We start from the raw sequence: 17,302 nt of genomic DNA, 5'->3' as shown, positions 1-17,302 counted from the left end.
AGTACCCAAAGAAAATAACAAAATATCTTTTACAGTATAACAGTAATCTAATTATCTATTACTATTTAAAATTAATAACAGAAAACCTCTATCAGAGCTTAAAATTCTATATAGAATTAATAAATTAACTTTAAAACTCAGGTTATTACATTAATGAACAGTATCAGGAAATTGAATGTATACTCATAAAATATTGCTGTGTCTATGAAAACATATAGCATTGTTTCATGTGTATACTAGTAACTAGTAAGTATAGACTTATGTATTTATAAGTAAAATTATTTTAAAAATAAAGATGGCACGTGTATAGCCTACACCGTATTCTCCAACAAAAACTCAACAACAAAAGCTTTAATGTCATCAAAGCAATTTTCTGATTTCCTAAAATTCAGCAACAGTTTCTTTTACGGCTTGTCTTCTTCTAGACCTGATTAAGCAATTGGGGGCAGTGAGTTCTTCTGTTTATATTTTCGACTTGGCCTGACTCTGACGGTGATGACATTCTGTAGACCCAGGAGGAAGCCATATGTCTGAGGTACAGTCGCCTCCAGGATATCTGAAAATAGAGATTAAGAGGTAAATATTGAATACAATTCAAGTGTTTAGTTCTATATGTAATCTGCGGTGGGAAAAATGGTTATCTTATATTGTGTTTTTTTTTTTTCTCATAAGAATGGCCATGTTAAGCATAAGCCTAGTTTTCATTTACTGGCATTTGTTTGAGAAAAGAATGCAACCTTTTGCCAAGACTCATTTTTTTGCAGTTTTTTTTTTTTAATAAAGAAGAATGACTATTGCATAAGATTTTTGTTTATTAGAAAAGGATTATTTAAAAGCCTTTTAACATATTTTTTCAATCCTTTTATAAAACCTTTTTTATTATTCTGGTTAAACCCATAACGTAAAAATAGGGGAGCATCATAGGTCCTCTCTCTCTCTCTCTCTCTCTCTCTCTCTCTCTCTCTCTCTCTCTCTCTCTCTCTCATATATATATATATATATATATATATATATATATATATATATATATATATATATATATATATATATATATGTTTATATATATATATATATATATATATATGTTTATATATATATATATATATATATATATATATATATATATATATATATATATATATATATATATATATATATATATATACAGAGAGAGAGAGAGAGAGAGAGAGAGAGAGAGAGAGAGAGAGAGAGAGAGAGAGAGAGAGAGAGAGAGAGAGAGACTCACTATTCTTTACCTAAGACTAGTCTGATGAGAATGAGATAAAAGAAAACCCTTAAAAAGGAAATAATGCAACATAAAAATAAAGACCTCACCTGATTTCATGGGCCAGAGAAGGGCCACCCGGTTCTTTCCCAAAATCGACGAGGAAGTTCCGGTTGAGGGTCATCCCACCTTTGACTGTGTCTACGTCAATCTGGAGCATGATGGAGCCTTTGCTTTTATGAGGAGAAAGGATTCCTTTTAGTGTTAGGTCAATGTTTAAAACTATTCCAATTGTTATCTAGTCTTTCAGATATTTTCTAATAGCATTACATTCACACGTCGCAAATGTGAGCACATACCTGTACACACATATAAGTAGGTCTATACATACACTGTAATACTATATATCATCATCATCATCATCTCCTTCGCCTATTGACGCAAAGGGTCTCATACCCCCGGCTTACAGCATCCTGCATTCACTACTAGGTTTATAGCTTAGCTAACACACACACACACACACACACACACACACACACACACACACACACACACACACACACATATATATATATATATATATATATATATATATATATATATATATATATATATATATATATATATAATGTGTGTGTGTGTGTGTGTGTGTGTGTGTATTAGCTAAGCTACAGCTTATACCATCCTGCATTCACTGCTAGGTTTGTAGCTTAGCTAATACACACACACACCTATATATATATATATATATATATATATATATATATATATATATATATATATATATATATATATATATATATATACATATATATATATATATATATTAGCTAAACTACAACTCTAATAGGCAATGCAGGATGCTATAAGCTGTAGCTTAGCGAATATATATATATATATATATATATATATATATATATATATATATATATATATATATATATTAACTAAGCTACAAACCTAGTAGGAAATCCAGGATACTATAAGCTGTAGCTTAGCTAATATATATATATATATATATATATATATATATATATATATATATATATATATATATATATATATATATATATATATATATATATATATATATATTTATATATATATATATATTTATATATATATATATATATATATATATATATATATATATATATATATATATATATATATATATTAGCTAAGGTACAACCCTAGTAGGAAATGCAGGATGCTATAAGCCTAGAGGCTCCAACAGGGCAACAGGGAAAAATAGCCAATTGAGGAAAGAAAATAAATGAAGTACATGAGAAGTAATGAATATTTAATATAAAGCATTTCAAGATAATCAACAACGTTAAAATAGGTCTGTCATACATAAACTACAAAGAGAAACTTATGTCAGCCTGTTCAACATAAAAAAAAAAAAAAAAAAAAAAAAAAAAAAAAAAAAAAAAAAAAAAAAAAAAAAAAAACTTTCCCTTCAAGTTTGAACTGCTGAAGTTCCACCGATTCAACAGCCTGAAAAGGAATACAATTTAACCAAAAGGGAAACCCTTTCTGATAAAACCCAGGAACATAAGTGGTGGACTACCCGTAAATCTGCACTCTTTGGTGTAAATGCAACAGTTCCTCCTTTACTTGAACCGGATGGCTCTGTCACTCACTGTCGAAAGGAAAAGGCAACCCTTTTGGCTGATGTGTTTGACAGTAAACAGAGTAATGAGAAACTCGAACTTCCTCATTCCTGTTTTCCTGAGGCTAAACTAACTAGTTTAACTTTTAGATATCGTGAAATTAAAGCACTGTTGATTGACCTTGTTGCTTATGGATGTGTAAATCCAAATGGTATTTTTCCTTTGTTTTTTATAAAGATTGCAGATTTCTTAACTTCAAAGTTATCTGAAATTTTGCGCAAGTTAACAAGAAGATGAGTTTTTAGCACTTATTGGAGAATTGGTAATGTTACTCCACTATGTAAATGTGTTTGTGGTAGCTCAAGTCCAACTGGTTTCTGCCCAATTTCCATAACTCCCATATTATCTAAAGTATTTGAACGTCTTTTGGCAAAATGTCTTAATAGGTTTGCTGAAGGTAGTCATCTGTTACCTAGTTTGTAATTTGATTTTCGTAAAGCCCTTGAAGCATGTGATGTCCTTCTTACAATCTCCAATGCTGCACAGAAATTGCTTAATTGTGGTCAGAAAGTTCGTATGATTGGCCTTGATTTTAGTGCTGCCTTTGGCCGTGTTAATTATGATGCCCTTGTTTTCAAACTCAAACAGTTGGGAGTCGGTCGGCTGTTCCCTAGCATTATTATTGAATTTTTAAATAATAGATGGCAAAGAGTTGTTGTTGAGGGCCACCATAGTGAGTATAGGAATGTGATATCTGGTGTTCCTCGGGGTAGTGTTCTTGGCCCATTACTTTTCATACCATATACACATGACATGTGGTTTGTCCTAAAAAACAAGCTTGTTGCCTATGCAGATGATGCTACTCTCTTTGCATCAATTCTATCTCCCTATTCAGATCTTCCCGGAGAGTTCCATCCTGGGGTTGCTGAATCCCTTAATAGAAATCTAGCTAAAATTCTCAAAGTATGATTGTAAGTAGGTCAATGACAGTGGCTCCTCAACATCCTGGTCTCAGCATTGATAAGGTTTCTTTTTAACTTTGTATGACTCTTAAAATTCTAGGAGTGATTCCCGTCAGCAAATTTACTTTTGAGAAACCCATTAGGTCTGTGTCTTCTTCAATTGCACAAAAAAAAAAAAAAAAAAAATGTCTTACTAAGAAAATCATCTAAGATTTTCGGTGATCAATCTATTCTGAAGAAGTTTTTAATTCTTTCATTCTACCTCTTTTCGAGTATTGTTCTCCTGACTGGTCTTCAGCTGCTGATTCTCATCTTAATTTGTTTGCCAGGAAATTACGGTCTATTAAATTTCTTATTCCTGATCTAGATATTAATCTCTGTTACCGTTTTTCAATCAGTTCACTAGGCATGTTGCATAAGATTTTTTATAATTCTGACCATCCTTTCTATTCAGTTCTTCCCGGACAGTTCCATCCTGTTCGTAATACTAGGCATGCAGTTAATTCTAATAGCCAGGCCTTTTCCATCATGAGACTCAATACTACATATTATTCTAGAAGTTTTATTCCAGCTGTAATCAAGTTGTGGAATGATCTTCCTAATCGGGTAGTTGAATCAGTAGAAATTCAAAAGTTCAAACTTGCAGCAAATGTTTTTATGTTGAACAGGCTGACATAAATCTTTTTACGGTTTATATATGAAGTATCTGTTTTAATGTTGTTAATGTTTTTGAAATATTCTATTTTAATTGTTCATTATTTCTTATATCGTTTATCTATTTCCTTGTTTCCTTTCCTCACTGGGCTATTTTTCCCTGTTGAAGCCCTTGGGCTTATAGCATCGTGCTTTTCCAACTAGGGTTGTATCTTAGCTAATAATAATAATAATAATAATAATAATAATAATAATAATAATAATAATAATAGGAAGAGCATTCCACAATTTGGACACAGCTGGAATAAAACTTCTAAAATTCTGTATAGTATTGAGCTTTATGTTAGAGAAGGCATGACTATTAGAATTAACTGCATGCCTAGTATTACGTGCAGGATGGTAATGTCTGGTGAAGAATACATAGGATTTTCAGTTAGGAAAAATCTTATGCAACATGCATAAAAAAATAACTGAACGATGGTGCCAGAGATTAATACTTAGATCAGGTATAAGCAATTTGATAGACCACACGTTTTTGTTCAACAAACTAGATGAGATTCCGCAGATGAAGACCAGACAGGAGAACAATATTCGAAACAAGGAAAAATTAAAGAATTAAAATACTTCTTCAGAATAGATTGATTACTGAAAAATCGAAGAAGACTCTCAATAACCCAACTTATAAGTACAATTGAAGAGGAAACAGACTGAATCTGTCTCCCAAAAGTGAATTTTCTATCAAGAATCACACATAAAACTTTAAAATAGTCAAATAGAATTAAAGAAACATTATTAATGCTTAAATCTAGATTATTATTATCATTATTATTACCAGCCAAGCTACAACCCAGGTTGGAAAAGCAAGATGCTATAAGCGCAAGGGCTCCAATAGGGAAAAATAGCCCAGAGAGGAAAGGAAATAAGGAAATAAATAATTGATGAGAACAAGTTAACAATAAATCATTCTAAAACAGTAACAACGTCAAAACAGATATGTCCTATATACTATTAACAACGTCAAAAACAGATATGTCATATATAAACTATAAAAAGACTCATGTCAGCCTAGTCAACATAAAAACATTTGCTCCAACTTTGAACCTTTGAAGTTCTACAGATTCAACTACCCGATTAGGAAGATCATTCCACAACTTGGTAACAGCTGGAATAAAATTCTAGAATACTGTGTAGTATTGAGCCTCATGACGGAGAAGGCCTGGCTATTGGAATTAACTGCCTGCCTAGTATTACGAACAGGATAGAATTGTCCACGGAGATCTGAATGTAAAGGATGGTCAGAGTTATGAAAAATCTTATGCAACATGAAAAATGAACAACTGAATGACAGTGCCAAAGATTAATATCTAGATCAGGAATAAAAAATTTCATAGACCGTAAGTTTCTGTCCAACAAACTAAGATGAGAATCAGCAGCTGAACACCAGACAGTAGAACAATACTCAAAACAAGGTAGAATGAAAGAATTAAAACACTTCTTCAGAATAGATTGATCACCGATAATCTTGAAAGACTTTCTCAATAAGCCAATTTTTTGTGCAATTGAAGAATACACAGACCTAATGTGTTTCTCAAAAATAAATTTGCTGTCGAAAATCACACCTAAAACTTTCAAAGTCATACAAATTTAAAGAAACATTATCAATAGTGAAATCCGGATATTGAGGAGCCACCGTCCTTGACCTACTTACAATCGTACTTTGAGTTTTGTTAGGATTCAACTTCATACCCCATAATTTGCACAATGCACTAATTTTAGCTAAATCTCTATTAAGAGATTCACCAACCCCAGATCTACATTCAGGGGATGGAATTGATGCAAAGAGAGTAGCATCATCTGCATATGCAACAAGCTTGTTTTCTAAGCCAAACCACATGTCATGTGTACTGTATATAGTATGAAAAGTAATGGGCCAAGAACACTACCCTGTGGAACACCGGATATCACATTCCGACACTCACTATGGTGCCCATCAACAACAACTCTTTGAGATCTATTGCTTAAAAAATCAATAATAATGCTAAGAAACGACCCACCCACTCCCAACTGTTTGAGTTTGAAAATAAGGGCCTCATGATTGACACGGTCAAAGGCAGAACTAAAATCAAGGCCATTCATATGAACTTCCTGCCCACAATCAAGGGATTTCTGTACAGCATTGGAGATTGTAAGAAGGGCATCACACGCTCCAAGGCCTTTACGAAAACCAAATTGCAAACTAAGGAATAGATGATTACTTTCAGCAAACCTATTAAGACGTTTTGCCAGAAGACGCTCAAAAACTTTAGATAATATGGGAGTTATGGAAATTGGGCGGTAATCAGTGGGACTTGAGCTACCACAAACACATTTACATAGAGGAGTAACATTACCAATCCTCCAACAAGTGCTAAAAGCTCCTCTTCTTGCTAACTTGTGCAAAATAACAGATAACTTTGGAGCTAAGAAATCTGCTGTCTTTATAAAAAACAATGGAAAAATACCATTTGGGTCTACACCTCCATAAGCATCAAGGTCCATCAACATAGCTTTAATTTCACGAGATCGAAAAGCTAAACTAGTTAGTTTAGCCTCAGGAAAACTTGAATAAGGAAGTTCAAGTTTTTCATTACTCTGTTTACTGTCAAAAACATCACCCAAAAGGGTTGCCTTTTCCTTTGGACAGTGAGTGACTGAGCCATCTGGTTTAAGAAAAGGAGGACCTGTCGCATCTACACCAAAGAGTGCAAATTTAAGGGTAGGCCACCATTTATGTTCCTGAGTTGTACCAGAAAGGGTTTCTTTTATGGTTAAATTGTATTCCTTTTCAGTTGAGGCATAAACTCTCTGAGCAAAGGCTCGAAGCTGAGTATAGTTATTCCAGGTCAAATCTGATCTGTTACCCTTCCAAAGATGATAGGCCTCCTGCTTCTCCAAATAAGCACGTCTACAATCATCATTGAACCACGGTTTGTCCTTCACTCGGTACCTTAGCACACGAGAAGGGATACGCCTATCAATTATGTTGACTATATTCTCATTCAAAGGGACAACAGGATCTACAACAGTATATAATTGTGACCAATTCAAGCACAAAAGATCATGCAAAATCCCATTCCAATCTGCTTGGGATTTCATATAAATTTTGAAAGAGTATGATATATCAGGGACAGGCTGCTCAGTCTTCACTACTAATGAAATCAAGGCATGATCAGATCTTGCGGAACAACTGTCCTCGACCTACTTTCAACATATTTATTATGTGTATATATGAAAAGTAATGGGCCAAGAACACTACCCTGAGGAACGAACACCAGATATCACATTAACAGACAAACTATATTGCCCATCAACAACTTTATATTGTAAATTTTACATCGTTGCCAATGAAACAAGTGATTACGCTTGGTAAACGAATGGCATGGTGGCTATGGGATGAGTAAAATAGAAGCAGAAAAGAAGTCAGAAATAAACATCACTGCTGTTCCTCAAGTGACAAGTTTAGCTCTTTGATATTCTTGGCATAAAAGACAGCCTAAAACTGCTGTAACTTACTTACATCTTGCTTTATCATGAGTAATGTGGCAATTAAAAAATCTTTGTGCAGAGCTAGGCAGTTCTTCATGAGACTGGCATAAGTTGTTGGCACTGGGATCATGGAGATTTGTGGGATAAAAGCATCTTTTCACATATTCTTTTTTACAATTCTCGAGTACTTGCATGAATATGTTGTCTTTCGTCACTGATTGATTACCACGAAGTAATCAGATACACTGACACCAAGGTGGTTCTTCATGATGGGGTCTGAAGAAAAGAACAGATCTGCAGATTACCAGATTCAGTTTCTGGTATAAGTGATTAAAATTTCATAGATACAGAAGTTCAGCATACTGAATGCAATAAGAAACGATGGTCTTTCGATATCTATCTACAACGATACCTTCCTGAATCACTGACAAGTAACTTTGCAAAATTGAAAACAACCTGGATTGTATCCTAATTAGGAAGAGAGATTTGTATTGTCCACTGTTTTCCGTCAATAATTTTATGAAATTGACATCAGTTTGTGAGATCTCATCTTGCATAAAAATAAAGGTTTAGAGCTGCATGTGATGGAAGGCATCTTGTATATAAACACAGAATTTCATTGAAAAACTATTTATAAAAGATGCAAAACATTTTGTGACCTTTATCTTGCCAAAATATTCAGGATCTTGAAAAGTACAAGTCAAAGATCTAAGATGTGAAGTCTATTCACTGCTTCTCTGGATTCTCTTGTAGGAAATTTTACTAGTTAATCTAATGCCAAAGATTTACAGTATGCTTTTCTTTATTATTTGGTGATAAGAGGTTGGAGATTAGTAAGGATATGTGGCCTTGAAGGCTCGGGAAGATAAGAATGATGGAATTTCACAGAAACCTTTTGTGTTGCTTGGCAATGAAGGTGATGTCGATGACATTCCCTGCATTTATGAATCCTCATTTGACTTTCCCGCATTCTTTTTCTTTTTTTCCACCATTACTTCAATATAAAATGGTCAGTTGCCGGATGCACCTTCTCCATTGTCTTCTATCAAAGGAATCTTCTTCCACAAACCTCTTCTCTCCATAACATCCTTCACCTTATCCCACAATCTAATTCTCTGACTTCCTCTCCATCTTCTCCCCTATAACAGGTTCCTCTCAAGCCCTTGTACTGCACGCGTATCACACGCTCGTACACCGTAACGCTATTTCTGTTTTTAGTATATTGTCGTTATTGCGCTTCCCTCGCACTGATAACTTGTTTATGCCTGTATATGCTTGTATCCATATGTCTGAATTTTTGTGACCTTCCTTCACTGAAACTGTTGTTATAAAAGCTCACTGTCTGTGGAAATAAAGTTAGTTCCAATTACGCTGCCTCTCAGTTACCACCTAACTGGGGCATCCATACACCCTCCTCACTTTTCACATCCAATACTGCTAAATGCCATATCTTGAAAGTGAATATTTGCATATATATATATATATATATATATATATATATATATATATATATATATATATATATATATATATATATACGTAAATATACAAATGCATACACAAACACACACACACACACACACACACACACACACACATATATATATATATATATATATATATATATATATATATATATATATATATATATATATATATATATATAAATATATGTATATATACACACATACATATATATATACTGTATATATATATATATATATATATATATATATATATATATATATATATATATATATATATATATATATATGTATATATATCAACATTATATATATATATATATATATATATATATATATATATATATATATATATATATATATATATATATATATATATATATATCAACATTAAATATATTATAGTTTATTTGGGGAATAAGGATATATACCGATTCAAAAAAGTAATATCTTACTAATTGTTCAGTGAAAACTCTCAACTTCACAAAAATATGACATCAAACTACAAACTCGCTGAAATCTAAATGTGCAAAGTATTTACAAACATAATACAGAAATAATACAAAACGAATATGCACTGGGACTAACTTCACGATATCCGGATAGAACTGTTTATCCCACGGCGAGAATAGGGAGTCAGTGACATAGAGTCGTGTCCCATCCAGGGATAACTGAAGCATCTGCGGACTGCCCATAATTTTTTTTCCTTTAATGTAAACGGGATAAGGCTGTTCCTGTAATGAGTATGATTGATATGGTTAATCATAGTCAATTCTGTATTATGTAAAATATACAAAATAATACGACTCTTTGATGGCAGCAAGGATAGTATTCTCAAATGATACTTTTAGCATTTTGTTTCTCAAAATCTTAAGAATTTCCGAGATTGGAGAGTAAATAATATTTCAGTATAAATTTGGGTCAATTTATGTTAATTTGCATCTAAATAAAACCCCACTTATTTCTACGTACCTTAAGTTCTTCATCATGGGTCACCTTGACAGGACCGCCCTGAACAATTGATCCTCCCAGGAAAATTTGTCCAACAAGTTTCGGATGTTCTCTGTCAGTGATGTCATATTGGCGAATGTCTCCATGAGCCCAGTTGCTAAAGTACAGATATCGGTCATCGAGGGATATAATAATATCAGTTATGATGCCTGAAAGAAATAAATTTAATATACTGTACATCTAATGATTCACATAAAAAAACAATTACTTAGTGTATTTTAGTAGTATTGAATTTTGTGTATATTACTAAGAAAATACCCCATTTATCGAACCTCTATAGATTAGACATACCTGGCATTTCTGGGAGAGCCCAACCTTCGACTTTTTTGGCAGGAACATCAATCACTTTGTGTACCGCATAGGTTCCATCTTCTTTGCGATAAAACCTGTAAGCAATATTGTAGACAGGGAAATAAAAATGAAAATGACATGAAGACTTAAGTTTGAATTGACCGAAGAATTGAAAATCAATAGGCTACGAGTAGCAACTTGCATAGACCTATGTGAAAGAAAGTGACTTGAACTCTGCATACCTATAGACATTACTATATGCCTATACGTAAGATTAAAATGCTTTGCATCAGTCGCTGTTACCGTGAAAACTTACCTGAAAACATTTGCATACAGAGCACTGCCAACATAACCTTCGGTTGCAAGAGGATCGTGCAAGAACCTAATTTCCAGAGGCATGACTCCCTCTAGGCCTAAGTCTACCTTTTGCAACAGCTTACGTTCCGACCAGGAATAGACATTGATGTGAGTTCCATAACGACCTAGAAAGTAAAAATATTTAATTTTCTGTTTCTATTAGAAAAAAAAAATAATGTTCACACAATAAGACATTTTACTTTGTACCCAAAACCTCTTTGTCTAAATCTCAAATGACACAACTGTTAAATAAGTCTTCTCACTTGGCGGAAGGACCTATATTCTAGATAAGTTTTAACAGATAACTAAACATTATCACTTAACAAATATATAACTGATACTTAAGAGACCATAGCCTACCATTCTCCAAATCCTTCGGGTCAAAGCCATTAAAGAAAGCCTTCGGACAACCCCATTCGGAGGAGATAAGAACATCGTGGGTGGGCTGGTACCAGTAGTCGTATCCAAACTCGGAATCCATATCAGTCCAAGGTCCTTTGAAAAACGAAAACAATAACAGTAATAGAACAATAAAAATGTTAGGGGAACACCGGCTATAATCAAAAGGTCAAGATTACATTTTTGTTCTTCTATTTCATAAGCTTTAGGAACATATACTAATTTATATATATATATATATATATATATATATATATATATATATATATATATATATATATATATATATATATATATATATAGTGTGTGTCCTGGGGAATCACTTCCTGTCTATCCCAATTACATATATTCATTAACAATATACAGTATATATATATATATATATATATATATATATATATATATATATATATATATATATATATATATATATATATATATATATATATATTGTTAATGAATATATGTAATTAGGACAGACAGTAAGTGATTCCCCAGGACACCAGACCGAAATTAAAAGAAAGAGAAGCATTGGATGGAGAGCATTTGGTAAACAAAACGAGACTATGAAACGTAAAATGCCACTTTCTTTAAAAAGAAAAGTATTTAATGAGATAGTACTACCAGTATTATGCATCAGAAACTTAAAACCTTACTAAAAGCCTTAGAACATAAGCTAGTTACAACTCAAAGAGCTATAGAAAGAATAATGATGGAAAAAAAAAAAAGATCAATATACAGTAGATACAAGAGCAAACTAAAGTAGAGGATATTCTAACAACTTGTAAGAAAGAGAAATGGTCATGGGAGGGTATTTAATGAGAATGACAGACAATAGATGGACATTAAGAATAACAGAATGGGTCCTTAGAGATTGTAAAAGAAGCAGAGGAAGGAAGAGAAGACGATGGATTGACGAACTAAGGAAGTTCGTGGGCGTGGACTGGCACAGAAAGACCATAAACAGACGCAAGTGGATGGTCATATTATTATTATTAATATTATTATTATTATTAGCCAAGCTACAACCCTAGTTGGAAAAAAAGATGCTATGAGCCCAAGGGCTCCGACAGGGAAAAATAGCCCAGTGAGGAAAGGAAATAAGGCAATAAATAAACGATGAGAAAAAAATTAACAATAAATTATTTCAAAAACAGTAACAACATCAAAAGAGATATGTCTTATATAAACTATAAAAAGACTTATATCAGCCTATTCAACATAAAAACATTTGCTGCAAGTTCGAACTTTTGAAATTCTACTGATTAGGAAGATCATTCCACAATTTGGTCACAACTGGAATAAAACTTCTAGAATACTGTGTAATATTGAGCCTCATGATGGAGAAGGCCTGACTATTAGAATTAACTGCATGCCTAGTATTACGAACAGGATGGAACTGTCCAGGAAGATCTGAATGTAAAGGATGGTCAGAATTATGAAAAATCTTATGCAACATGCATAATGAACTAATTGAACGACGGTGCCAAAGATTAATATCTAGATCAAGAATAAGAAATTCAATAGCCCGTAAGTTCCAGTCCATCAAAATAAGATGAGAATAAGCAACTGAACACCAGACAAGAGAACAATACTCGAAAAAAGGTAGAATGAAAGAATTAAAACACTTCTTCAGAATAGATTGATCACCGAAAATCTTAAAAGTCTCTCTCAATAAGCCAATTTTTGTGCAATTGAAGAAGACACAGACCTAATGTGTTTCTCAAAAGTGAATTTGTTGTCGAGAATCACACATAAAATTTTAAGTTGTATAGAGTTAAAGAAACATTATCAATGCCGAGATCGGGATGTTGAGGAGCCACTGTCCTTGACCTACTTACAATCATACTTTGAGTTTTGTTAGGATTCAACTTCATACCCCATAATTTGCACCATGTACTAATTTTAGCTAGATCTGTATTAAGGGATTCAGCAACCCCAGATCTACATTCAGGAGATGGAATTGGTGCAAAAAGAGTAGCATCATCTGCGTAGGTAACAAGCTTGTTTTCTAGGATAAACCACATGTCATGTTCTGTAGTGGACTAGTAATGGCTAAATATATATATATATATATATATATATATATATATATATATATATATATATATATATATATATATATATATATGAAAAATTTTAAGTAATTTTTATTTTTCCTAACATACTTACCGAGAATTACCTCTTCGGAGGGTCCTTGGACCTCTCTCAATCTCGACCAAGATTTCCCGTGCTACCCCCCCCTATCTCGCTCCCGATAGTTCCTACCCCCGCCGCCAGGATAATTCCTGCGGCCCGGATTAGGGCAGGTCACTGCTTTTCCCGGGTCAGGATCTCATTAAGTCCTCCGTTTAGCCCGACTCGGCAATAGAAGAATGGCACTCAGGGACGGAAGGGAGGGCCATTACTCAGAGGTAATTCTCGGTAAGTATGTTAGGAAAAATAAAAATTACTTAAAATTTTTCATTTGTTCCGACACGAATACTTTACCTCGAATTACCTCTTCGGAGACTTACACTTTAGGAGGCGGGAGAGCCATTCTGCCACTTGGTTAGGCACATGGTGCCTGGAGGGCTACGTAATGCGGGGGTACAGAGAGCGGATAGGGGGTAGCAGGGAAAACTTACGCTTATAATTTTAGGGTTACCTCTTGACATTTTCTCTTCTGAGTCTTCTCCTGACGAAGTAGGGATGAGACTATTCACTTGTTGGGGACGTCTTCCAGCCTGCCACTACACAGCTTGGAGGGCGGCGATGACTGTCCCAATGGAGAATCCATCCAAAGACTTTCTTGAGTAGTCTTTGAGTTAGTGGGCCGTGAAGGTCGACTGGTGTGACCAAGTGCCGGCCTGCAGGATCTGGCCCACTGCCATATTTCTCTCAAAGGCCAAGGAAGTGCTCAGGCCTCTGATGTCATGGGGACGGGGAGTGCCTGGTACTGCCACCTTGTCTTCTTCATAAGCCCTAGTGATGACTTGTATCAGCCAGAAGGAAATAGTGTTCTTGGACACTTGCTTCTTATTAACGCCTGAAGAGACGAAGAGGTTCTTGGCACCCGGACGGAGATGGGCCGTCCTTTCCAGGTATTTCCTGATCGTCCTGACCGGGCATAACTTCAGGTCGTCCGTATTGCCTGTCTTGGGGATGGCTGGAAAAGAGAAAACTTCAAACCTCGGGTCCCAGACTGCTGGGTTCTGAGTCTTTGCTACAAAGGAGGGTACGAACTTGAAAGATACCTCCTTCCACCCTTTGGAGTGTGCCACGTCGTAGGAGAGACCGTGGATCTCACCTACCCTCTTAGCCGAAGCTAAGGGTAGCAAGAAGACTGTCTTGAGGGTGAGATCTTTGTCCCCGATATCTCTGAGTGGTTCAAAGGTCGGACGACACAACATTTCCAGGACCTTGGCCAGGTCCCATCTAGGCACTCTCCTGGCTTGGGGAGGGCAGGATTGTTCGAAACTTCTAATCAGCATCCCTATGTGTTTTGAGGTCCCCAGGTCGATGCCTTTCAGGAGAAAGACTTGGCCTAAGGCTGCTCGTACTCCTTTAATAGCCGGGATTGGCATTCCTATTTTATCCCTAAGGTACACTAGAAAATCAGCTATGTCAGGGACCGAGGCTTTGAGAGGTCTTATTTGTTTTGTCGCGCACCATTTCGTAAAGGCGGCCCACTTCGCCTGGTAGACTACGGTAGAGGATTTTCTTAGGTATAGGGACATCCTCTTGGCTGTGGAGGAGGAGTACCCCTCCTTCTGCAGGAGTCGCTCGATAGTCTCCAGGCGTGAAGGCGAAGAGAGAGAGGGTTGTCGTGGAACCTGAGGAAGTGCGGTTGACTCAGTAGATCTGACCTGACAGACAGAGGCCACGGCGGTTGACTCGATAGGTCTTTAGGTCCGCGAACTACTCTCTCTGTCTAGCCACCAGGGCGCTACCAAAGTCATCTGAAAACGCCTTGACTAAGGATGTCCTGCTGACCCCCCTTAAAGGTTGGGGGACTCCTGCAGTGTTGGCCACTACTTTGCCGACATAACCCTGCTCTAGGACCAGACCTCGGGTTAGAGGAAGTGCTAGGGACGTCTTAGGTTGTAAGGAGTCTGCATGATCCTCAAAAAGGCTTGACTTCCCGGAACCTAAATCCGTAGCTGCAGGTTCCGGTACCTGTGATGTCTTCTGTAAAGGCTAACCACTCTCCTATAGACGGAGTCCTCCGTCATCCGAGGACCTGGATTTCACCTGCGGGGATGTCCGCACCAGGGGCCTGGGTTACCGCAAGCAACGCTGGTTCAGCGGGGACTCCCGTCGGCCCAAGGCTCTGGGTGCCGAGGATGCGGTTCCCGTGGGCTGGCCCGACAGCGGGAACCGTTCCTTCTGACCCCAAGGCCTCACCAGCCGGGCTGGTTCGGCCAGGTCGCCCGACCAGCAGCGCGTTTCCCCTGCTGGGCAGGGTTAACCGGAGGCTTCGGGGACTTACGCTTACCTGTAGAGTCCTTCCTACCGCTTGATCTCGAGTCGCCGGGTCACCGGGCACTCCCCGGTCGCTTCGGTTCTGGAATCCCAGGCACTCCCTTGCGGTGGTACCGGTTTCCCCGGCGGGGAGCTCCGCACCAGGTTCGGGGTCAGAACCGGCAACGCCGTACCGTCGAGGACTACTGTTCGTGTATTCTCTCCGGGGGACGCGGACGCGGATCCTCGTGGGCTGCCCCAACGGAGGGAACCGTTCCCTTTTAAGTCCGAGGGCCGAACCAGCTGCGCTGATTCGGCCAGGCTGCCCGTAAATAAGCCCGCTTACACCTGCGGGCGGGCTGGGGGACGCGGACGCGGATCCCCGTGGGCTGACCCGACGGAGGGAACCGTTCCTTTTAAGTCCGAGGGCCGAGCCAGCTGTGCTGATTCGGCCAGGCTGCCCGTAAATAAGCCCGCTTACACCTGCGGGCGGGCTGGGGGACGCGGACGCGGATCCTCGTGGGCTGACCCGACGGAGGGAACCGTTTCTTTTAAGTCCGAGGGCCGAACCAGCTGTGCTGATTCGGCCAGGCTGCCCGTAAAGAAGCTCGGTTACACCCGTTGGCGGGGTGAACCGGAGGCTTCGCGGTCTTACGCCTGCCTGAAGAGGGCTTCTCGCATTTCTCCCTGCGAGGGTTATATCTGCGTCTGGAGGATGGCCTTCGTGGTGAGAAAAAACCCTGGGTTGTCGGTCCGGGGGACGCTGCAAGACAGACCTGGGGGGCTCCTTCTCGGCGAGGCCCTCGGCTGCAGAAGAGACTGAAAAATACGCTAAGAGACTGGAGAAGAATTAGAGACATTTTCCCCCACATGGGGTCATCAGAGGAGACGTGGCCTGCTTGCACCAGGACTCCGTCTCCCCACACACTCCCGAAAGTAGTACTTACCTTGAACTACTTCTTAAGAGTTATCTTCTACACAATAAACCAACCTCGTCTCCTACTCTGGGTAGGAGAGGGTGGTAGGGAAGCTCAGCCCGGCGGGACGCCCGGCGCTAGTCTTCTTAGGCGAACCCTTCGTCGCCCACTTCCTCTTGGTGCTATACCGCACCCACTCAAATTCTTGGGGAAGAGCAATGGGCACTTCCCCGCAACTGACTTACCTCGTCCCCTACTCTGGGTAGGGGAAGATGGCTGTATAAGAATCTCTATTCGACGAGGCATCGGGAATTAAGTTGGCGAAGAGAGGCTCGTCTTCCTACGAGCCTCTTGGATGTATTCTTCCTTTTAGTGCCGAAGTGCACTCACTGCACTACGTTCCAGGACCAGTAGTCCT

General features: G+C 37.5%; 1 protein-coding gene across 1 annotated transcript in view; it reads right to left on the bottom strand.

The window, feature by feature from the left end:
- Window positions 1-20: 20 nt before the first annotated feature.
- Window positions 21-17,302, bottom strand: part of LOC137648675 (methanethiol oxidase) — a 41,792-nt gene continuing 24,510 nt past the window's right edge. The window contains exons 5-11 of the mRNA XM_068381686.1: window positions 11,486-11,620; window positions 11,085-11,250; window positions 10,769-10,863; window positions 10,439-10,626; window positions 10,055-10,200; window positions 1,336-1,458; window positions 21-556 (exon numbers count right to left, since the gene is read on the bottom strand). Coding sequence (XP_068237787.1) covers window positions 463-556; window positions 1,336-1,458; window positions 10,055-10,200; window positions 10,439-10,626; window positions 10,769-10,863; window positions 11,085-11,250; window positions 11,486-11,620 — 947 coding nt within the window. The 3' untranslated portion in view covers window positions 21-462. The remainder of the gene's footprint in view (window positions 557-1,335; window positions 1,459-10,054; window positions 10,201-10,438; window positions 10,627-10,768; window positions 10,864-11,084; window positions 11,251-11,485; window positions 11,621-17,302) is intronic.

Source organism: Palaemon carinicauda, chromosome 10, assembly GCF_036898095.1.
Source record: "Palaemon carinicauda isolate YSFRI2023 chromosome 10, ASM3689809v2, whole genome shotgun sequence".
Lineage (NCBI taxonomy): Eukaryota > Metazoa > Arthropoda > Malacostraca > Decapoda > Palaemonidae > Palaemon > Palaemon carinicauda.
This window is presented reverse-complemented; position numbering and strand designations above follow the sequence as displayed.